This window comes from Papio anubis, chromosome 4 (genome assembly GCF_008728515.1).
Source record: "Papio anubis isolate 15944 chromosome 4, Panubis1.0, whole genome shotgun sequence".
In the NCBI taxonomy this organism is placed as follows: Eukaryota; Metazoa; Chordata; class Mammalia; order Primates; family Cercopithecidae; genus Papio; species Papio anubis.
In genome coordinates this window covers 99,012,696-99,036,644 of record NC_044979.1, presented here as the reverse complement: position 1 = coordinate 99,036,644, position 23,949 = coordinate 99,012,696, and the positions used below count along the sequence as shown (strand labels likewise).

General features: G+C 44.2%; 1 protein-coding gene across 1 annotated transcript; it reads left to right on the top strand.

Moving 5' to 3' along the window:
* Positions 1–349: 349 nt before the first annotated feature.
* Positions 350–5,550, top strand: TRIL (TLR4 interactor with leucine rich repeats). The gene has a single exon (XM_031665332.1). It carries the CDS (start codon positions 845–847, stop codon positions 3,278–3,280), a length of 2,436 nt encoding a protein of 811 aa, XP_031521192.1. The 5' UTR covers positions 350–844; the 3' UTR covers positions 3,281–5,550.
* The last annotated feature ends 18,399 nt before the right edge of the window (positions 5,551–23,949 follow it).

Here is a 23,949-nt window from a genome sequence, read left to right as displayed (position 1 = left end):
CGGCTGGTCTACTCGTCTAAAATAAAAAGGGCTCTGTCTGCAAATCCCGTTTGCTAGCCCGGTAATCCTCCCCCGCCCCCGGCCTAGCATGTCCGACCGGTACAGCTGTTTTTAATCCCTACTTTTCTCACTTGGCATCCCGGGCTCGGGCTGACCAGACGCGGAGCCACTTAGCGTTTCCTCCTCCCCCTGCCGGGGTCTGTCCTCCCTCCGCCGTCTCCTCTTTCTCCACCAGCGTCCCCGCGGGCAGAGTGTGGGAAGAACGAATTTCCGCCCGGTTTGCTCTCTGCTCGCCGACTTGGGTCCCTTCCAGACGCAGCCCGCGTGCTCCCCGAGCTGTTGCACCGGGGCCGCGCTCCGCGTCCGGGACCGCGAACGAGAAGGTGCCGTCTGCGGGGGCCGAGCCGCCGGGGCTCTGCTGCCAAGCCGCGCCCCGAGAACCTCTTGGAACGGCTCCCGCCTGCAGCTGGGGAATCCACTCGGCTAGGAGAATCCGCACCAGGGAATCCAACTCTCCGGACTCAGCTGCAAACAAAAAGCGCCGGGTCTTGCTCCCTCCCCCCGCCCCCCGACGCGCACCCGGAGAAACAGTTTTCCACAGAAATGCAACAAGTAGCACCCGGGGTCTGCAGAGCGCCCCGTGCCGCCTGACTTGGCCGGGCGAAGCCCGCCTGCAGAGACCCGGGCCGGCCGCCGGACAAAGGACGGAGGAGGGGCTGGACGGCGCTGCGAAGTCCGAAAGAGGCCATTTAGCGACTCTGGTCAGGCCAAGGGGAATGCAGAGGAGACACAGAGCCGGCGGGCCAAGAGGACGATCCGGCCGCAGCACGCAGGGCGGGCGGCGATGGAGGCTGCCCGCGCCGTGCGCTTCCTGCTCGTGGTGTGCAGCTGCCTCGCGCTCCCGCCGCCGGCCAAGCCCGTGTGCCCGGAGCGCTGCGACTGCCAGCACCCCCAGCATCTCCTGTGCACCAACAGGGGGCTCCGCGTCGTGCCCAAGACCAGCTCGCTGCCGAGTCCCCACGACGTGCTCACCTACAGCCTCGGCGGCAACTTCATAACCAACATCACGGCCTTCGACTTCCACCGTCTGGGGCAGCTCAGACGGCTGGACCTGCAGTACAACCAGATCCGCTCTCTGCACCCCAAGACCTTCGAGAAGCTCTCGCGGCTGGAAGAGCTGTACCTGGGGAACAACCTCTTGCAGGCGCTTGCCCCGGGCACGCTGGCCCCGCTGCGCAAGCTGCGCATCCTCTACGCCAACGGGAACGAGATCGGCCGCCTAAGCCGCGGCTCCTTCGAGGGCCTGGAGAGTCTGGTCAAGCTGCGGCTGGACGGGAACGCCCTGGGGGCGCTGCCGGACGCAGTCTTCGCCCCCTTGAGCAACCTGCTCTACCTACATCTAGAGTCCAACCGGATCCGCTTTCTGGGCAAGAACGCCTTTGCCCAGTTAGGCAAGCTGCGCTTCCTCAACCTCTCTGCCAACGAGCTACAGCCCTCCCTGCGCCACGCGGCCACCTTCGCACCGCTGCGCTCCCTCTCCACCCTCATTCTCTCGGCCAACAGCCTGCAGCACCTCGGGCCGCGCGTCTTCCAGCACCTGCCACGTCTGGGCCTGCTCTCGCTCAGGGGCAACCAGCTCACGCACCTCGCGCCGGAGGCCTTTTGGGGCTTGGAGGCCCTGCGCGAGCTGCGCCTGGAGGGTAATCGGCTGAGCCAGCTGCCAACCGCGCTGCTGGAGCCTCTGCACAGCCTGGAGGCGCTGGACCTGAGCGGCAATGAGTTGTCCGCCCTGCACCCGGCCACCTTCGGTCACCTGGGCCGGCTGCGCGAGCTCAGCCTGCGCAACAACGCGCTCAGCGCCCTATCCGGCGACATCTTCGCAGCCAGCCCCGCCCTTTATCGGCTGGATCTAGACGGCAACGGCTGGACCTGCGACTGCCGGCTGCGAGGCCTGAAGCGCTGGATGGGCGACTGGCACTCGCAGGGCCGGCTCCTCACTGTCTTCGTGCAGTGTCGCCACCCCCCGGCCCTGCGAGGCAAATACCTGGATTACCTGGATGACCAGCAGCTGCAAAACGGGTCCTGCGCGGATCCCTTGCCCTCAGCTTCCCTGACCGCTGACCGCAGGCGGCGGCCCCTCCCCACGGCCGCAGGGGAGGAGATGACGCCACCTGCAGGTCTCGCGGAGGAGCTGCCGCCGCAGCCGCAGCTCCAGCAGCAGGGAGGATTTCTAGCTGGGGTGGCCTGGGATGGAGCCACCAGGGAGCTGGTAGGCAACCGCAGCGCCCTAAGGCTGAGTTGGCGGGGCCCAGGCTTCCAGCAGCCCAGCCCCTCCGCCGCTGCCGCCGCGGGCCCGGCTCCACAGTTCCTAGACCGGCACGAGAAGTCCCAGCGGGGCCGTCCGACTCCGGCAGATCCCGCCCACGCGGAGCCCACCCCAACGGCCTCTCCCGGTTCCGCGCCGTCGCCCGCTGGCGACCCCTGGCAGCGCGCGACGAAGCAACGCCTGGGCACGGAACACCAGGAGCGTGCCGCCCAGTCCGACGTGGGGGCCGGGCTGCCGCCGCTGGTGTCCGACCCGTGCGACTTCAACAAGTTCATCCTGTGCAACCTGACGGTGGAGGCGGTGGGCGCAGACAGCGCCTCGGTGCGCTGGGCCGTGCGCGAGCACCGCAGTCCCCGGCCGCTGGGCGGCGCGCGCTTCCGCCTGCTCTTTGACCGCTTCGGCCAGCAGCCCAAGTTCCACCGCTTCATCTACCTGCCCGAGCGCAGTGACTCGGCCACGCTGCGCGAGCTGCGCGGGGACACCCCCTACCTGGTGTGCGTGGAGGGCGTGCTTGGGGGCCGCGTCTGTCCTGTGGCTCCCCGGGACCACTGCGCAGGGCTGGTCACCCTGCCGGAGGCCGGGAGCCGGGGCGGCGTCGACTACCAGCTGCTGACCTTGGCCCTGCTGACGGTCAACGCGCTGCTGGTGCTCCTGGCCTTGGCGGCCTGGGCGTCTCGCTGGCTGCGGAGGAAGCTGCGGGCCAGGCGGAAGGGCGGGGCCCCGGTCCACGTTCGCCACATGTACTCCACCCGACGGCCCCTGCGCTCCATGGGCACCGGCGTGTCCGCCGACTTCTCGGGATTCCAGTCTCACCGGCCGCGCACCACCGTGTGCGCGCTCAGTGAGGCGGACCTCATCGAATTCCCCTGCGACCGCTTCATGGACAGTGCCGGCGGCGGTGCGGGCGGCAGCCTGAGACGGGAGGACCATCTCCTGCAGCGATTTGCCGACTAGGTCCAGGGCATGTAGAGACCATCTCATTGGCCCTAAGGAGCCGCCTCTCCCTGAAGCCCACCCGCCCACCTCAGGGGAAGTGCCCTTTTGTGCACTTGCCAGAGAGGCCAGTGGGGACAGAGGGCCAGTTTGGGCACCATCTCCCAATTCCCAATACTCAAGAAGTAAATGGATGGTACTTGGTGGTCAAAGCCAGAGTAGGGGACAAATGGATGGTGGGATGCTGAGGTTGGAGTCTTCACTTGGAGGCTTTGACACAGCTATGCAAATGGCTTTTTGTAGCATCGCAATGCAGAAGCCAGGATTTGGGGGTAGAAAGGGGGTGCTTGTGCCCCCAACATGGCCAGAAATATTTGGGTGCATGCTTTTTGTTTGCTCAGTGTCAAACAGAGAAGTTTTGTTTCTATTTAAGGAAAAAGGAACTTATTACCATTACAAAGGAGGCTTGGCCAGGGACTCCACTGGTTTGGTGATCTCTGCCAAAAAGGGGGATGTAAACAGGTGGTAAAGTTTAACACACCAGCCAAGAAACTCATTTATGTTGGCTGATAGAGCATGCAGGATACCTTAAAGTTTAAATAATAAGAGAAGCCTTTTTTTTTTTTTTTTCAAAAATGTGAAAACTCTTGACATTTAACGAACTGACCAATAGACTCAAGGACTGTTTTAGTTGGACTGGGCCATTCTATTATGTTCCTTTTAATATTAACAGTAGAAGAGCGCTTGCTGACTTCGAGGATAACTAAGATTACATACTTTCTCAGGAGAAGGCTGCATGCAAGACTTCTCTGTCAGGGTTGCTCCTGTGGCTTTTTTAATTTTATTTTTTTAAACCTATATATGGAAAAGGAAATTTCAATGCCAGATTTGATAAAAGAATGTGATGTATATGTAGCTGATGACCCACTGGGGAGACACCAGCGTTCCAGTTCACTTACCACATCTGTGACAGTGTGTTTAGATTGGAATAAATGTGATGTGGTACTTCTCCTGTTTTTATCAGTGACATGGTTGACTGTGCCCTAATTCTCTTGAGTTGCAGTTAAGCAATGAAGGTAATTTCCTAATAGGGAAGCAAAAGGTGATTGTCAATTGATAGTTTAATGTTTGACCACATTAGTGTCCTCGTATGAAATAGTAGAGGGGAAGAAATTATAGAAAAAAAATGTGAAAAAAAATACACCAGTGGGTATCTTTTCTACTAACACCAGAAGATTGTTATGAGTACTTAAACCTCACTGTGAAATAATGATATATTTTGCAATTAATTCCTCCCCAACTCAGTGTCTTACTGTGTTATTAAATCTTATCTTTTAGTTAATAGTTGCAGTATTTCTTTTAAATGTTTTTGTTTTAAACTTAGGGGTAGGAGCCTTTATTTGTTCAGTTGTTTCCAACTATTTGGGATACTTTCATTCCCTGCTATTTATGAAGTACATGTTTATCACTAAGTGTAGTGGTTTGGTTTACATTAATAATTTTATGTATGGTCTAAAAATGCAGTCACTAAGAGAATATACACTGTGGTTATGTTCACAGTGGTTATGGATTTATTGGCAGTGGAGTACCATGGAGGTCACTGCAATGGTGCTAAGGCTGACAGTGGAATCTTCTGTTTAGGGCCTTAAGCCGCTGAGGGTCCTGGTGACTCAGGGAATCCATCACAGCCCCGGGTCTTTCACCCCAGTTCACTCCTTTTATGTTTGACCTAGATTGACCCATGCCTGCCCTCTTCTCAACAGCTGAGTAGGGAACCAGCCATCTGAATGAGCTGATCGTTGTTTATGTTCAGATGAGTAAATGTCCAGACCACTGAAACTACAGCTGCTTTTCTGGCAGTCTTGTCTGCGGGGCAAAAACTTAATAAACCACAGGAAATAGACTGTCATTCTTAGTTTGCTGCCAGGGCTTATTTTAGATTCAGAGCATACTGGTACATGGGAGCGGTAGTGTTGTTTGCTCTATTTTCAACCAGTGAGCTGTCTGGCACCTTTTGTGCTCCTGGCTTTTTTCAATCATAGCACTATTGCATCTCTTAGCTATTTCTTTTGCCCAGCAGGGTAATATTGAGTCCCATTGCAAGTATGGACAAGGCCTCTGGTTCTCCTCACCACCCACCTTTTCAGCCATAGAACATCACTGAAAATGCCTAATGCCTGGATCTGTGTTCTACTTTAGTTTCACTGGGAAGTCTTTCAGTGGGAAATGAATAAATGTTGTACATTGTTATGTTCAGTTATGTCAATAAACCCACTTACTAATAGAGATAATTTGTTGGAGTTTCCAAATATTTTATACACTTTCACAATGATACAATGCAGTTTCCACTTATGGAAATGAAACATAAGCTTGACGTCTTTCTGTCCTTTTTAATGTTTTTTATTTCCATTTTCATAGGTGAATATGGACTTTATTTTTAAGAAACAGATGTGTGATGTTATGCGCAAAGAAACAATGAAATGGCTCTAAAAGCAGATGGTCAGCCACAGTATGAAAGTGCTGTTGGAAACCAGTGACATTAAGGTGCAGATGATCGGGTCTCGGCAGGCATTGCCTGTTTAAAGGAAACTGATGAAAAGTTTCTGAAACTGATGAAAAAAGGCTTGACTAGCCCTTTGGCTCTCATGGTCAAAAATATGAAGGAATTATCTTGAACTGGAAGTCATTTTTGATTTTTGCCACTACACAGCTTATGAAAAGATAACATTCCTAAGGAAAAAAGAATAAACTTGTTATGAGTTAGGAGTATTCAATGAAAGAGCCACTGGCTAGTCTGCAATGTTGTAGGACCTTCAGGTCAACCAATGGGATTACTGTTTCCATAATGCAGGGGATTTTGCGGTGCTACCAGGTAATAAATAATTAGCATGTGATCAGAACACCTTGCTAAATTGTCACACACCTGATTTTCACCAGAAGTACAGCAACGTATATTAAACCATTAAAAGAGACACTGGATTGCCTGGTATTTGTGTTTAACCACTCCCTCCTGTTCTTATAAGACTGGAAGGTAAATGGTGATGAAGCATACTAGTGGTAGAAGTTTATTCCCAATTCCAGACCATTGCCTAGTATCAATATCGTCACCATCCTCAGTATAGCATCATGAAAATCTGGAATGATGCTAAGGAAGTGATAAAGTCACTTAGTCATTAGAGGGTTGCATTCATTCTTTTTACCTGATCTCTACTTCAGCTTCCTCATCAGTTAAAATGGGCAGCCTAAGAATCCTGATTGCATAGTGCTATTGTGAGGCATAAATGGGTAAGTAGCATTCAACAACGCCAGTTACACCACAGATGTTCAATAAATATGAGATGTAGCAGTGGTAGTAGTAGTATTCTTTACACAGGGCAACAAATCGTATGATTAAGGAATTTCAGGGACAGGCATTTCTGCTTAAGCCATAACCAGCCAGAGAATTCAGATAATGGAATTACGGCAATCCTTCTCCTTCTCTTTTTCTAGTTAATTGAAACATTTCTGCATTTCTTTTGAGAAGTGTCTGTTAGTGTCCTTTGCCCACTTTTTAATGGGGTTGTTTTTCTCTTGTAAATTTAAGTTTCTTACAGATGCTGGATATTAAACCTTTGTAAGATGCACGTTTTGCAAATATTTTCTCCCATTCTGTAGGTTATTGACTCTGCTGATAGTTTCTTTTGCTGTACAGCAGCTCTTAAGTTTAATTAGATCCCACTTGTCAATTTTTGCTTTTGTTGCCATTGCTTTTGGTGTCTTTGTCATGAAATCTTTGCCCATTCCCATGTATGGGATGGTATCGCTTAGGTTATCTTCCAGCATTTTATAGTTTTGGGTTTTACATCTCAGTCTTTAATCCATCTTGGGTAGATTTTTATGTATGGTGTAAGGAAGGGGTCCAGTTTCAATCTTCTGCATATGGCTAGCTAGTTATCCCAGCACCATTTATTGAATAGGGAGTCTTTTCCCCCTTGCTTGTTTTGTCAGCTTTGTCAAAGATCAGATAGTTGTAGATGTGCAGCCTTATTTCTTGGCTCTCTATTCTGTTCCGTTAGTCTATGTGCCCATTTTTGTACCAGTGGCTTGCTGTTTTGGTTACTGTAGCCTTGTATAGTGCAAAGTTGGGTAACGTGATGCCTCCAGCTTTGTTCTTTTTGCTTAGGATTGCCTTGGGAATTTGCCTTCCCATTAACTTATAGATAGTATCTTCAAGTGTCCCTTTACTTAGTTTACTTAAAACAGTATTTTGCATGCACAAATACTTTTTTTCCTAGGGATTTCAAGTCACTTCATCCTTTTCAGTCATGTGGCAAATACTATTCTTTTCATTTTGCATGCGGAGACTGAGGTATTTGGATATTATGCTTAACTATTTTAATTACTGAAATAATTAGGAAAGAACATATAGTTTCCTGATATGTACTTGCTTTATGTTAGGGCAGAGTACCTAAATATTCCATTACAACTGTTGGAAAGATTTTTAAGTTACAGGCAGTGAGATTTCTAATTGACACAGAACCGTGAGTGGCTTTATTTGGCTGTGAAATGGTATCAGATGCTAGAGGGAAATAAATTGTCGTGCCCCAGTATTTCAAGCAACAGAATCTTCCAACTATGTAAATCCACAAAATTTCTTTCAAACTAATGAAAGTTTTATAATGCTAGCTCTATGCCATAGTTAATGCTGACAGGACGGCCCTGTTGCATATTAAGACCAGCTGTGGCCATGTAGCAGGCTTCACTTTGCCAAATTACAGTTTTTTCGTTAAGTAATGCTTACCCCACAGCTGATTTCACACTCGGCTCTTAGTATATGGATACTGAAGTGTGTGGAAACACACTTTGAATGGTGGCCACCATCCTCTTATTCCATTCTCTCCTAACTCTCGTGTCCTTCTAAGGATTGTTACTTTAGGAAATTAAAATAATCACAAATTAAAACAAATACTCGTATTAGCACTACTCAGTAATAGTTAACACTTTGTAATGCTTGTTTTCAGCCTTAAATGTCTCTATTGACAGATACCTCTGGTTTCCTTCTCCACACCTTGTCCTCAAAGCCAACTACCATTGTGATTTGGATGTGTTTCCTTCTAGTTCATGTTGAAATGCAGTTGATTCTTGTTATTCACAGTTAGTTATGTTCTATAAAGTCACCACAAACACTGGATTCGTGAATACTGAACCATTGCTCCTAGGGGAAATACAGCGCTGGGTTCCTGCAAGCCTCTGGTCACATTTTCATCAATCAATATGTAACCTTCATTTATGTGTGTTTCTATTTAAAGACACCTTATGTGGTATATATTGTTGGCTAGATGTGATAGCTCACACCTATAATCCCAGCACTTTGGGAGGCTGAGACAAGAGGATTGCTTGAGCCCAGGAGTCTGAGGCCAGCCTGGCAATATAGTGAGATCCCATCTCTATAAAAAATAAAAAATTAGCTTTTCATGGTGGCATGTGCTTGTAATCCCAGCTACCCAGGAGGCTGAGGTGGGAGAATCGTTCGAGCCAGGGAGGTTGAGGCTACAGCGAAGTATGATGGTGCCACTGCACTCCAGCCTGGGTTACAGAGTGAGTCTCTCTCTCTCTCTATATATATATATATATGTGTGTGTGTGTGTGTGTAGTTGGTTCATTAACATTGAACTCAGCCAACAGCACTGTGACTCATACCTGAATGGAGCTTATCTAACATGCATATTTTCTCCATAAGACAGCTTCCTGCGCTTAGGAACACTAACAGCACTTTGGCACTATGCTTGGGGAACCCTTTAAACAGCAAAGTCACCAGCAAAAAGCACAAAAATGGGGAAAACACGGCATTAAATAGACTAGGAAAAGGACTCTTGTTAACAGCACGAGAACTGAAACAAAAAGGCAGAACATCACCTTGTTCAGCCTCAGCTGGGAAGCTGAACGGCGCTCAAATTTTTCACTGCCCTCAGCATGTCAGCAAATGTCTGTGACAGTGCTGTGGAGTGTTGATTCTAGGGTCACAAACACATTTTGGTGAGAAAATGAATTCACAAATACATAATCTGAGACTCAGGAAGGTCAGCTGCACTTTTTATCCTCCCAGCTTCTTCTCCTGTGCCCCTTACCCCTATTGCTTTTCTTTTTTGTTTTTCTTTTTGAGACAGTCTTGCTCTGTCACCCAGACTTGAGTGCAGTGGTGCCATCTCACTCATTGCAATCTCTGCCTCCCAGGTTCAAGTGATTCTCCTGCCTCAGCCTCCCAAGTAGCTGGGATTACAGGCGTACGCCACCATGCCCAGTCGATTTTTGTATTTTTAGTAGAGACAGGGTTTCACCCTGTTGGTCAGGCTGGTCTTGAACTCCTGACCTCAGGTGACCTGCCTGCCATGGCCTCCCAAAGTGCTGGGATTACACGTGTGAGCCATTGCACCCGGCCCTCTTTTCTAGATGCCATAAATTACCTTTTTTAAAAAAATTTAAAATATGCCTGTGAGTAATCTTGTCTTTTAAATTGGTAACCACACCTACTTTGAGATTGTTTGATATTTTCTATGGATGCTCCTATGAGTTTTGTTCCCTTGCTACGTGTGCACAGTTTTCAAAAAATTAATTTTTTTTTTTTTTTTTGGAGACAGAGTCTCACTCTATCACCCAGGCTGGAGTGCAATGGTGTGATCTCAGCTCACTGCAACTTCCGCCTCTCAGGTTCAAGCGATTCTCCTGCCTCAGCCTCCCGAGTAGCTGGGATTACAGGGGTGTGCACAGTTATTATTTCTTCTTTGGGGATGCTTACCAGACGTTAAAAATGCAGCTAGTCTTGTGTCCTTTCTCCCCTCTACCCACTTACTACTTCCCATTTCTCAGGAAGGGCTCCACAGATGAGAAGGGCTAAGTATATCTCCTTACCACCATCTGGCCCAGGCTCACCCTTCAGAAGGTGTCAGTTCTTGTATCCCTTTTATTTGGAAAGGCTCTTTGACACTCTCTTACTCTATGGCATTCTTTTATTTGCCAAGGAAAAGGGTGACTGGCTCTGAGAAGAACGTAGTTTGCTTCTTGGAAGCTCTTATTTGTGTACATTTACTGCCTTCACACTCACTATTTGGTGAATTTTTTTTTTTCTATTTCTGTTTTAACTTCTGAAAACACACACACATGGCTTTTTGTTTGTTGTTTTTGCTTTGCACATAATTTGACTTAGGCTGTTCTTCTTCCTCTTTGTTAGTATCACTAATTATTTCTACTTTCTGTTTTTCATTTGGTTCTTCTAAAAAACACATAATTTTAAACTTACCAAAAGAGCTGCAAGATTATTTCAGAAAACTTCTGTATACCCTTTGGCCAGCTTTCCCAATTGTTAATATTTGCCCTGTTTGCTTTCTCATTCTTTCTGTCAATTACTTAAGAATAAACTACAGACAATTATAGGGTTTTTTTTTTTTAACCACTAAATATTTCAGTTGTATTTCTGAAGACTAGGACATTGTCTTACAAAACCACAGTACAATTATCAGGATCAGAAAATTTAACACTGATAAAATCCCATTATCTAATCCACAATCCATATTCAAATCTATCAACTGTCCTAATATTCTTTTTAGCTATTGCCTCCTGATGCAGTCTAGGATCATGCATTGCATTAGCTATCGTATAACCTCTCTTTCCATTTTCTTTGTTTTGATTTTCTTCTTTTCTAAAGTAAGGTATATTGAAGTGTAGTTTACATACAGTAAAATATACCCCTTTTGAACGTACAGTTCCATCAGTTTTCACAAATGCATACAATCCTTTAGCCACCACCATAATCAAGATATATATATATATTAGAGAGAGAGAGAGAGAGAGAGAGAGAGAGAGAGAGACCATTTCCATTACCACAAACAGTTCATTTGTGCTCCTTTTAATCAATTCCCTTCCCCATAAATTCAATCGCTGGTGATCTCAGATTTCATTTCTCTCCCTATGGTTTTTCCTTTTCTAGAATGGCATATAGATGGAGTCATACAGTATGTAACATGTTGTGTCTGACTTTTTGAGTAGTATTCCATTGCATGAACATACCCCACATTGTTTATTCATTCACTGGTTCAAATTGATTTTAAAAATAGATCCATACCTTATGGTGTGAGATGTGGATCAAGCAAGCAAGCAAGATTAATGTTTTTTGTTTTTGTTTTATTTTTTTCCATATGAATATATAGCCCAGTACATTTTGTTATATATAAAAGATAACCAATTTTTTCTGCTTTGAATGACCTCTGCAACTTTGTTGAAAACAATTAGTTGACCCTTTATGTGTGTCTATTTCTTGAAACTCTATTCTGATCCACTGATTCATATGTCTCTTCTCAGTCCAGTACCAAATTGTCTTGATTACATAGGCAGTCTTGAAATCAGTTAGCATAAGTTCTCCAAATTTATTCTTCTTTATCAAAGTTGATTTTGGCCAATTAGCTTTTTGATGTTCCATATACATTTTATAATTGGCTTCTTATTGCCTGAAGAAAAATGCCTGGTGGGATTGTGATTTTGACTGTATCTTAGTCCATTCAGGCTGCTGTAACAAACTACCATCAACTGAGTGGCTTGCAAACAATAGAATTTTATTTCTCACAGTTCTAGGGGCTGGAAAGTCCAAGACCAAGACTTGGGCAGATTCAATGTCTGATGAGGGCCTGCTTCCTAGCAGACAGCCATGGTCTTGTTCTAACCTCACATGGTGGACAAGCCAAAGGAACTCTCTGGGGCCTCTTTTTATAAGGGTACTAATCCCATTCATGAAGGTTCTATCCTCATCACCTAATCACCTCCCAAAGGCCCTGCCTCCTAATACCATCACCTTAGGGGTTAGGATTTCAAGGTATAAATTTGGGGAGGGAGGAGACACAAACATTTAGACCAATGTAGATTGCCTTAAATCTATAAATAAATTGGGAAAGAATTGACATCTTAACTGACTCTTGATCTGTGAATGCAGTGCGTCTTTCAATTTATTTAGTTCTTTGTAATTTATCTGATAAATGTCTTAAAGTGTTCAGCCAACAAATCTTAAATCAATATTGTTAGCTCTATAAGTATTTCATGATTTTTGATGTTATATAATAACATCGAAAGTATACATGGCACATTTAGAAAAATTCAGTTTCCAATTGTGCATTTTCTAGTCCATAGAAATAAGTTGGATTTTATACATTGACCATTAAACTTAGTTCTTGTAGTTTTTTGAATATTTCGTGCATATAATCCCATTATCTGTGATAAAGATAATTTTATTTCTTCCTTCTCATTGGTATGCCCTTTATACATTTTTCTTGCCTTATTGCACTGTTTAAAAACAGCAACAACTCGGGAGGCTGGGCAGGAGAATTGCTGGGCTTGAGACAAGGTGCAGTGAATTAGAAGATCCGCCATTGCACGCTCTGGCCTGGGCGACAGAGGCAAGACTCCCACTCAAAAAAAAACAGAAAAACAAAACAAAACCAGAACAAAACCTTACACTATTCCAGAAAGCAGCGGTAAAGTAAAGAGAAACTGCTTGCCTCACTACTAATCTTAGGAATAAAGCATTCAATCTTTCATATTAAGTATGATGTCAGCTCAATGTTTTCATGACTGTACAAATGAATCGGAGATTATATAATTTGCTGAAGGTGTTGGCTTATTGCCAGTTGCTTTTTCTGCATTATTGAAATGACAGTATGATTTTTCCTCTTTAATCTGTTGACATGGTGAAAATTACATTGATTGATTTTTGAGTTTTGAACCAACCCTGCAACTAAGTGGGACAATATATAATATTATATATTATCATTTTTGTATATTACTGGTTTTGAATTCTTCACATTTTATTAAGGATTTCTGTGTTTATGTTCATAATGGGTTTGTCTCCAGTTTTCTTTTTTTTTTTTTGTAATGTTTGTTTTTGGTTTTTGTTTCAGAGTAATGCTGGCCTCACAAAGTAAGTTGAGAACTGTTTCTTGCCTTTCTACTTTCTGGAAGAGCTTCTATAGAACTGGTATTATTTCTTTCCTAAATGTTGGTAGATTTGCCAGTGAAGGCTTCTTTGCTTGAAGTTTTCTTTGTAGAAAGTTTTTTTTTCCCCCTATGAATTAAATATATTTAATGGATTTAGGACTCTTCAGATTATCTAACATTCTTGGATGAACTTTGGTAATATGTGGCTTTCAAAGAATTTGTTAATCTCATCTAAGCTATCAGATTTATTAGCATAAAGCTTGTTGGAATATTTTCTTCTTATTATTTTTAATATTAGTAGAATCTATAGTAATGTCCCCCACTTCCACTCCTGATACTGGAAATTTGTATCTTCTCTCTTATCAGCCTTGGTAAAGAGTTATCAATTTTATTCTGTCACATACAGATTTGTTTGTCAAATAGCATGTCCATAACCTTTAAAAATTGTTTCTTTTTTTGTCAGCATTTATGTATAGTAAAAAAGTAAGTTTTTTTGATTTGACAGGCTATGTTGTTTGAGACTTTGTACACATGGACAGGTATTCTTAAATTTGTGTAATAGTTTAGGCTAATATATACAAATTAGCACCCAGAAGTATATTTTCTTTATACTTAGCTCTTCTCTGTCCTCAACATTATGTAAAACATGGGGGGAAACCCTTTCCAAATAAAATTAATATGAGACTCCTTTTATAATGTGTCAGGAGAACCCGCTCCCGATGTTTAACGTGGGTTCTTTTCTATTTCCTAAGTATCTCAGCTGGGTTGAGAAATAAAGGGAAAGAGCACAAGAGAGACAAATTTAAAGCTGGGTGTCCGGGGGAGACATCACATGTCGGCAGGATCGGTGATGTTCCCCGAGTCGTAAAACCAGCAAGTTTTTATTAGTGATTTTCAAAAGGGGAGGGAGTGCACGGGTGTGGGTCACAGAGATCACATACTTCACAAGGTAATAAAATATCACAAAGCAAATGGAGGCAGGGTGAGATCACAGGACCACCAGATGAGGTGAAATTAAAATTGGTAATGAAGTTTCTACATGCATTGTCATTGATAACATCTTATCAGGAAACAGGGTTTGAGAGCAGATAACCTGTCTGACCAAAAATTTATTAGATGGGAATTTTCCTCCACTTAATAAGCCTGGGGGCACTATAGGAGACTGGGGCTTATTTCATCCCTTTGGCTGGGACACCTTAAAAGGGGCTGTCTATAAGCCTACCTTCAGGGTACATTCTCTTTCTCAGGGATGTTCCTTGCTGAGAAAAAGAATTCAGCCATATTTCTCCTACTTGCTTATGAAAGAGGAGCCATATAGCTCTGTTCCATCCAGCTCACTGGCGGGCAGTTCAGTTACCTCTCTTGTTCCGTGAACATTACTGTTATCCTGTTCTTTTTTTAAGAACACACACACACACATACACACACATACATATATACATGCATACATACACATGTATTATTTAATTTATGTAAGACTCATGAAACATAAACTACTTTGAGGCATAAGGTATTTTGTTTATGTAATTTAGCAGACCTTTATAAGCATGTATTTTGTGTCAGGCATGATTTTAAGAGCTATTCATACACTAATTCATTCAGTCCTCATGATATCTATCATCTGAGGTAGGTACTGTCGCTTTCTCAGATGAGAGAGGAGGAGACTGAGGCACAGAGAAGTTATGTGTCTTGATGGAGGTGCCTGAGTGGGGAGCTGTCGGAGCTGGATTTGAAGTGACACTGGCTGGCTCCAGAGTCCTTGCTGTCAATCCTGATAACTTTTGTCACCTCATGTGTACACATGATGAGTGATAAAATCGAGGGATTGCTCTTAAGGTGCATGGTGAAGATTTTCCCCCTCCCATGTAATGCTAAAACCCATGCTTTAGCTCTAACCAATTTGGCCTTTTTTTCCCACCTATTTTTCTTAATTTATGTAACACATGTATGGGGCGCTATCCAGTGTTACATTATTTATACTTAAATATTTAATGAAGGACGTGCAGTTCATCTTGCAGCCATAAATACTTCACTCTGTCTTGACATGTAGGGTTAGTTCTTTCCACTGGTTTGTGAGCTCCCTAAGGACAATAATTCTATCTTGTATTTCTCTTTGTGTCTGCACAGGGCCTGGCTGGCTTTGAATAGAATTCCTGGATACCTGCTTATTGATGAGTGCTGCAAGGCAGCTGTTCAGTCCTTTCCCACTGAGACACACGTGCCAGACACTGTTCATAAAAGTGATATTCATTTGTGTGTGGGGCAAGTCACTTACTAGCTGTAATTTCACCCAAATATACATTTATATAGTCATGGTTAAAAATTGACAGATAGTGTAAGATGGTACATTCGACTGGAAGCACAATACTTTTTCTGTCTTTAATGTAGAAATATAGTTTTTAAAAATGAGCATTTGGATAATTTAGTACAGATTTCTCACCTCAGCACACTCTTTGTAGATTTCATATTGCGTATAATAAATCTGGGATTATGTCTTATTTATGTCCCATCACCTAGCATAGTGCATTTCACAAAGTAGGTTCTCAATAAATGCCAGTAGAATTTTTAAAGCCTTGGTAAAGCATTAGTCCTATTAGAAAGGGAGTGATGGTAGCAGAAATTTTTCATCAAAGATCTTTTGGATCTACTGAGTCTGAGTTTTTGCTTTATAGGATGTGGAACAGGATATTGTTGCGTGCACACTGATGACTTATTTTTCACCTCGTCCCCATTCTTGAGTAACTTCTTCCCCCACAAAATCATGACTGAGACCAAAAAAAAAAAAAAAAAAAAAAAAAAAAAATCCAAGGCATAGCAATAATTTATGAATTTCTTTCTGCACCAGAAAGACATAAGACAAGTGTTTTTGTGAGATAAGGAACATTTCAGCAACACTGTGAGGCATGAATTAAGGTATAGGCAACTGGTCCCACCAGGTGAATGATTATCTGCAGTTGCCAGAGTGAGCTGTCTCAATGGCTGATGAAGCTGCTGACCTTGACATATTTATCATCATTACTCCAGGGGACAGGCACCAATATCTCTATTCTTGTGCATACATAGCCGGAAAAGGAGGCACAGTCCAGTGGAAAAGAATTTATGTATATAGGTGTGTGGTGTTTGTGTGTGTGTGTGAGAGAGAGAGAGAGAGAGAGCGAGAGAGAGAAAGACAGAGTAGTTGGTTCTTACATCTTCCTTCCTCTTTTAACTTTTTTCTGTTTTTACTGAAAAGGGAAAATGGCATTAGGCTCTCCTCTAAAAGATCAGATTCACAATAGCTCCTCAGTCTGCAAGACTTCAAGGGGCATAGTTTTTCCTTATAAGGGAGCCGAGTAAGGCTGCAAAAAATAGACAATCTGTGTTACCATCTCTCAGGCTAAGATTGCCGGATTGCCATATGATTAGAGGAGGCCAGAGTGAGGGATGTGACCCTGGATACTGCTGGTGCTGTGTCCTCCCCTCACCCCGGGATGGTGCTGATTGCTTTCTGGCCTGGGGTTTGAAATCTGTTCCACTGTCCCATGTCTCTGGCCTGGCTTTCTGTGTTTTGCTGGCATTCTTGGGTGTTCCTTGGCTTGTGGGCACATCACCCTGATCTCTGCCTTTGTCTTCATTTGGTGTCCTCCTGGTGGGACTGTCCGTGCATAAATTTCCCCTCTTTATAAGGACACCAGTCACATTAGATTAGGGGCCCACCTTATTCCAATATGACCTTGTCTTAACGAATTATACCTGTAACAACCCTATTTCCAAATAAGACCACACTCTGAGCTACTGGGGGCTAAGACTTCAACATAGACATTATAGGGGAGACACAATTTAACCCATAGCAGCATCCAATCCATTGATGGTGATTCACTTGGGAGCTTTTTCTTCATTATGAGTTAAACAAGGAAGAGACAAGAAAACAGCAGAGGAAATGGTGGAACAGTCGATCTTTTCTGATAAAGGATCTGGATGTGGAAACACGAAGCCTGGGGGATGGAGTGTAGACCTCCCGCTCGTTCATCAGAACAGTCACCTTCTGTCAGAGGACCCTGAAGGTATCTGAGTTGAAATATGATGTACGGGTCAAAGAGTGCTTAAGGCTCCAAAGTTTTTTGCAGACTCCCAGTGGCATGTGAATTTTAGCTGCCCAGGCAAAATTACTTGAAATCCTTGGCCTTATGCCTCTAGAAATCTGAAGGTGCTCACCTAAGAGGCCTGCCTTCTCCCCTGTGTTCTCAAATATGGGGGGGTACTGCTTGTCTGGTCTTCTCAGTCACTTGACGTCCTAATAGTACCATGTTTTAAAAATAAATTTCCTATTTCCTTAACAAATATCAAAGTAGAATGATATTCAGCCAAGACTGGGTGCTGGGAGCTTTGTTAGACCCTTGTATGTCTAATCTCAGTTCTCACAGAAGCCAACAATATGTCTATTTCCATTTCCAGATGAAGCCACAAGGCTCAGCGTTCAGTGGCTTGCCCCGGGGGCTCAGAGGAGGCGAGCAACAGCCCAATCCTATGCACTTTGTATTTGGGTGTCAATTTTTGAAGGACGCAGATCGTTTTTTAAAAAGTCTTAAATATCACATTGAGATAAGAATTCATTTGACCCTGTTGAGTCTCTCATGTAAAATGAGGAGTCTGGATTTAGATGATCTCTATGTGCCTGTGCAGCCCTAAAATGCATCCAAAATTATGATTTTTGTTTTCCTGTTTGGGATGTAAGAAGAAGAGGATGTAGGCTGTCCATCTGCTTTTTTTTTTTTTTTTTTTTTAAGATGGAATTTTTAACATCTCATTGTGGAATTTCCTGGATCTCAACCAAGTATGCAGATCCCCATCTTCCAGAAGCTCATCTATTTTTGACTGCAATAGAATTAGAATCTGGTCATTTGGAGGACAATCCCTTTGGAGGGGTATTTTTCTTTTCTCTTCTTCAAATATATATTTCTTTCCTTTTCTTCTGATATCTTTGTGCTCCTATTGCTTCCACAGATGTTCAGAGCTGGCCACACACAGCCTCATTTGCACTTGGCTGACAGGCAGTAGCCTGTTGCACTGGCCAGAGAAACACAACACCTTTCTCTGCAGAGACCGGATTCTGCTCTGGGCACCTCTCCTGTGGAGCAAAGTGGGCCAACCAACAGGCTTTGACTGATTTATTTCAGGAAGACTTGCTTGTTGATGGATATGGTAATCATGCCAGTAAAATTCAATTACTGTATCCCTGAGGACAGTAGCAAGCAATAATAAATTAGGAAACATGAGCTTTGGAGTATCTGAACTGAAATTATAATGGGGTTATTGAAAAACAAACAAACAAAAATCCAAAGCATTCATTTAATAATAGATGCTGCAGTTTTCCCCACCAAAAATTAGTTCATCAACTAACCCTTTGTTCTTGTCATAAAAGAATATGCCTTATACATAGCCAAGATCATTTTGTCTTAATTACTTAGTATTGTTTTAGCTCCCAGAGCACCCCTGCCTTCTGGGTAACGGTACACAGGGAGGAAGCAGCCGTCTGGAATGGCCTCCCAAGGCCACCGCACTAATCCATGCTGGGCTCACACACGCTCGCTGCTCATGGCCTTGGGTTTCAGGTTGCCATCCAGGGCTGAGGTTTGAATGGAAGTTGTCATCTCAGAAAGTCTGCCTAGCGCTGAACCACTGACATCCATCAGGACTGTCAAGTTGCGCATTGTCTCATTAACTTGAGCCAGCTTTCCTGTTATCAGATCCTTTTTCATTCCTGGCCTTTGCACCCTGTCTTTCTTCCTTTGTGTAACAGTTTATGGCTTCTCCTGTTTGTGCCTTCCACCCGTGAGTTGTGCACGCATCTCCTCCATGCCATAAGTAGAACTTACAGAATTAGCTGACATTTCTTGTCCGACATACATTTTAAGTGCTTGAAGGGAGAAAACATTCAGGCAGTCTGGTTATATCTGCAGACTCTATGGTCTATCCCCAGATAATTTTAAAGTTAAAATGGTTTGTCATGAATGCCCTCCTTCACTTTATTTTCTTTCTCATCTGGATCCCAACATTCAAGTAGATAACACAGAACTGATGACCAGAGGAGATATGGTGAAGATGACAGAGGACCTAAAAATATTTTCTGAATCAGTAGCAGTGATTTTCCATCAGTAATAAATGTCTTTCAGGGTATCCACTAAGACCAAGCCTGTTTATTGGAAAACTGCTACCCTCTCCCCACAAGTACATGAAGGACTTTAAGCCTGGAACATGCTTAGTTTACATGGCCCGACGGAACTGGCCAAATCCTGACCCAAGCTGGGCTCCATAGAATTTTTCTCCCAGAAGTTGAAACGTTATCCAGTTGATTGGTTTGCTGGAGTTTGGAGATGGCAGGGCTCTGGAGTTTGGGGTCATTATTTTTAGCTATGTGAACAGTGCCATGTGCACAGGAAAGGGGGAGGGTGGTTTTGTAATGAAACAAGTGTCGAGAGAAACAGAGAACAGAGATGGTCCAGACATGGGCAAGTCACTGCTTTGGTTCTGGTGACTGTCACATCCTGCTTCTAGAATGCTCATGAGGCCCAGCTGCACTCCATTGCCTGCCCTTAGGTCTTTCCAGTACATTCCCTTTTTTCACTTTGGTTGGTCTCAATAGGAAGTTTTGCTATTTGTTTGTTTTCTCTTTTTTAACTGGCAAAAGAGCCTTGAGATGTTATAATACCATCTAATGATTTCTTGGACTTGGATGGCATATGAGGACAGAGGAAGGGCTCTGGCATGACACTTCCAACAGTAATAGTGTAGTCATGGTAGTAGTTCCCATTAGCTCTGTGTTAAATGGGTGGTTAGAGTAGGCCTGGCAGTGAGGGTGGCCTTGCTGGAGAGGGTTACTGTCCTTTGGTAGAGGAAAATCCCCCATTTCACCGTCTGTCCCTGCTCCCGTGCTGGTGTACACTCTGTAAGTCTTTGTCCCCAGCGCTGCATCCCAGGCCTCACACCTTCATTACCTCTTCACTATTTTGCCTTTTAGCCAATGCCTCTTCCATGACCATCTTCCTAGGACCTTAAACATTTTTCTAAGACATTCACAAATGATGAAAAATTATAAATTATTTCATTTGGGCAAGGGAACTGACAATTCATGGCAGCATACTTTAGGACTTGCCAAGATTAGGGGTGATTCTTTCCATTACAATGAGATGGACGCTTTAGGACATCACGAGACAAAAAGCAGCCAGAGGAGCTTACTGTCCCTTTATTTCACATGAAACAATGCTGCACAGTGCCCATATTGTGCCCACACTGCTTCCTGTGCTTTGCCAAAGCAGGGATTTCATCCAGCGTCCCAGCTGTTCTGGAGCCTGTGCTGGGGTGGCTGGCTGGGAACAGGGGACACAGAAGGGTGCTGCTTTCATGCCACAGCTGTGCTTGGGCCCTCTGCACAGGCAATCAGTGAGTCCCTCAGGGCAGAAGACTGTGGGAATCTCCAGTCTGACTCTCTCCTCATTAGGCCCATGAAGAGCAAATGTCCACCATCAGAAAATGAATGAGCAAATACAACCTCCAAATAAAGGGGGACTTGCAGAGGAGATTGTAGTTCTCACTCCCTTGATGTGGGCTATCTTCTGGAAAAAAGGCATGACACTTAGTGTAACTTGTTTAAGAACCATAGTCACAATTTATTAGCCTCTTCTGTTCTTCTCAGAGGGGAAAAATCACAACATAAGGTGTTCAGGTCAACCATTACACAAATCCAGGTATGCCCAGCCCTGTACTAGGCGTCTTGCAGCACCTCATTTAGATGTCATAGTGGTCCGACAGGAAGACATTATTACTACTAATTTTCTAGCAAGTTATGTAACATGCTGAAATAATCACCCACCTGGTAAGTAACTGACACGGAATGTGGACCCGAGTTTAGCTGACGCCTAAAACTATGCTAATTCCACTGCAGTGTCATTCGGTATTTCTTAAGTTTGTCTGATGGGACACTCAGGGTGAGGTGAGTACTTGTTAGAAATCTGATCCTGGGTCATGTTGCAGATCCAAGACATCAGAATCTTTTAGAAATGGGTACAGGAATTTGCTCCAGGTGAATCTCATCAGGCAAGTTAGATAAATGCTGCTGTAATGCCTTAAAAAAACCAAAAAACAAAAATACACAGTAATTCTTAGTGAGGTGTGTGCTAAGAGTCTTTTTTCTTTTTCATAAACTTTTTATTTTGCAATAACTTTAGATTTGCACATAACTTGCAAAAATAATACAATTTCCTTATACTTCCTCTGACCTAATTTCCCCTAACGTTAACCTCTTTAAAAAGCCGTGGTACATTTGTCGTAACTAAGACACTAACATCGGCAAATTACTATTAACTTCACTCCAGATTTTATTTAGCTTCTACCTATATTTACCCTAATGCCCATTTACTGTACCAGGATCCAATCCAGGGTACCACAGTGTGTTTAACAGAGAGACTTTTGGTAGTGCATACTTTCTGAACTAAAGCTAATCATGAGTATACCTAATGGCACAGCAGTCGTACTCCTGTATGTATTTGTAGCAAATGACATGTATGAAAATGTTTACAGCAGCAGCCTTCAGTTGAGATAAAACCCAGACACAACCCATCCATAACAGAATAGATAAATAAAATGTATATTCATGCAATGGAATATTGTGTAGAAACAAGAAGGAATAAACTATTGCCTGTTGTAATAATGAGGATGAATCTTGCAAACACGATGTTGTGGATACGATGCAATGCAAGAAAGAGCAAACACTCTAGGCTTCCACTTACACAAAATTAAGACAGGCGAAACTAAACTATGCTATTTGAAGTCAGAATACACCACACCTTTGGGAGGGGTGGTGACTGAGACAGGCAAGAGATTTTGGGGTGTTGGAATGTTCGATTTCTTGAGCCGGATGCTGGTGCCATAGGTGAGTTCACGCTGTGAAAATTCATCAAACTGTGCACTTCAATATTTGTGTAGTTTTCTGTATATATTTTATTCTTCTTTAAAATTCATTAAACACAGACTGAAGTGTTTCTGTGGAAAAGCAGCACCGTGGGTTTGGGACAGCAGCTTTAATTTATATCTGAAAACAAATTCGCTTGATGCAGCAAATTGGATACAACGGACTGTGCAGTCACCCTGCACTAGGAAACAAGCATGGCTCCTTGGCTAATTTACAGACACCAGGACATCCTCCTCCACGCAGAAATGTTCGTTGCCATGTGCTTTTAGGGTAGGGTGTGACTTTTGCAATAAAAAAGCTTTGCCAGCTGGTGGTGTGAGATGCGTCCTTCCTCGTGGAGTGAGGCCATGCTGCTGGGACACATGGAGAGACATGCTGGCCCCAAGCATGAGGAGCAGCCTTTCATGTGCACAGGTGACTGCCAGAAGCAGGGTGCAGGCTGCCCTTCTTGTCCTGGTGAGAGCTGTGACATCAGGTAGGACACATCACCAAGGACTGGGCATAGTAAGTAGGTGGTCAGATCAAACATCACCTCATAACCCCTCCCTGTCCCAACTGTCTCTGTCACCACTATCCTCTCTCCTTCTGCTCCTACTCCCCAAGCCAGCCTTACACAGCAGCTCCTAGCAACCACTAGTTCCACTAACTCTGTTCTCAAATCTCACCCCAGCCCCAACTCTTTCTCATTTAGAGCCCTCTTGTGTCTTTTCTGAAATTTTCCAGGTGTTTCCCAATGCTTCCCTCTACCTGTTTGCTATCTAGAGGTATAAAAGTGGTCCTTTCAAAAACTGAAATGTGCTTGTTTGGATTCTGGGATTAAACTCCATTATCTCCATAGCTGTGAAGACAAAGCTTGCCCCCTTGTACTAGCTATGGTCTGGATGTGTCTCCCAAATTCATATGTTGAAACTTAACTGCCAATATGATAGTATTAAGAGGTGGGGTCTTTAGGAGGTGCAGAGCCCTCATGAATGGGATTAGCAACCTTATAAAAAAGGTTGAAGGGAGCTCCCAGGACATTTTTGCCCTTCTGTCATGTGAGGACACAGCATTTGAGGCACCAACTTGGATAAAGACAGCAGCCCTCATCAGACACCAACCTGCTGGTGCTTTGACTTTGGACTTCCCAGCCTCCAGAACTGTGAGAAACAAGTTTCTATTATTTATAAATTACCCAGTCTCAGGGATTTGGTTATAGTAGTACAAATGAACTAAGATAGTACTCAGGTCCTACATGCTCCTTCTAGAATGTTCTCCCCTTAGCCACTAATAAGGCTTGTTCTCTTGCCTCCTATAGAACGTTTCAAATGTTCAAACTAAAATGCAACGTCCTTATCCTCCTCCTCATGGGTGTAGTTGGCCTTAGTCCTTGTCATATAACATATGCTATGCATCACCTGTCTTCTCTGTTTTTTCCTTCAACTTCAGGACCTTGTTCCACTCAGTGCCAGCGGAATTTCTGCAAAGGCAGGGATTTTTCTCTATCCCAGTTGCTCTCACATTGCCTGGCACATGGTAGGGGCTCGATGTGTTGAATGTACTGTGGAATGAATCTGAGCTTGGCTTACTTCTCCAGGTTTATCTCCTGCCATATCCCTACAAACTCATTGTGCCCCAGTCCCATTGATCCATGAAGTTCCACATCACTCTCCCACAAGGCAGTGCGTGCAGTCTCTTCCTCCCGCAATACCTGTCTCCCCTTCCTACACGTGCCAAGCTCGTCTTCATCCTCTGGACTCCACTGGAGCTTCAGCAACTCCATAATGCCTTCCCACGGTGACACATA

What these genes read in the sequence shown, in the direction of transcription:
- TRIL (XM_031665332.1), top strand. Translation starts at nt 845, where the DNA reads ATGGAGGCTGCCCGCGCCGTGCGCTTCCTGCTCGTGGTGTGCAGCTGC.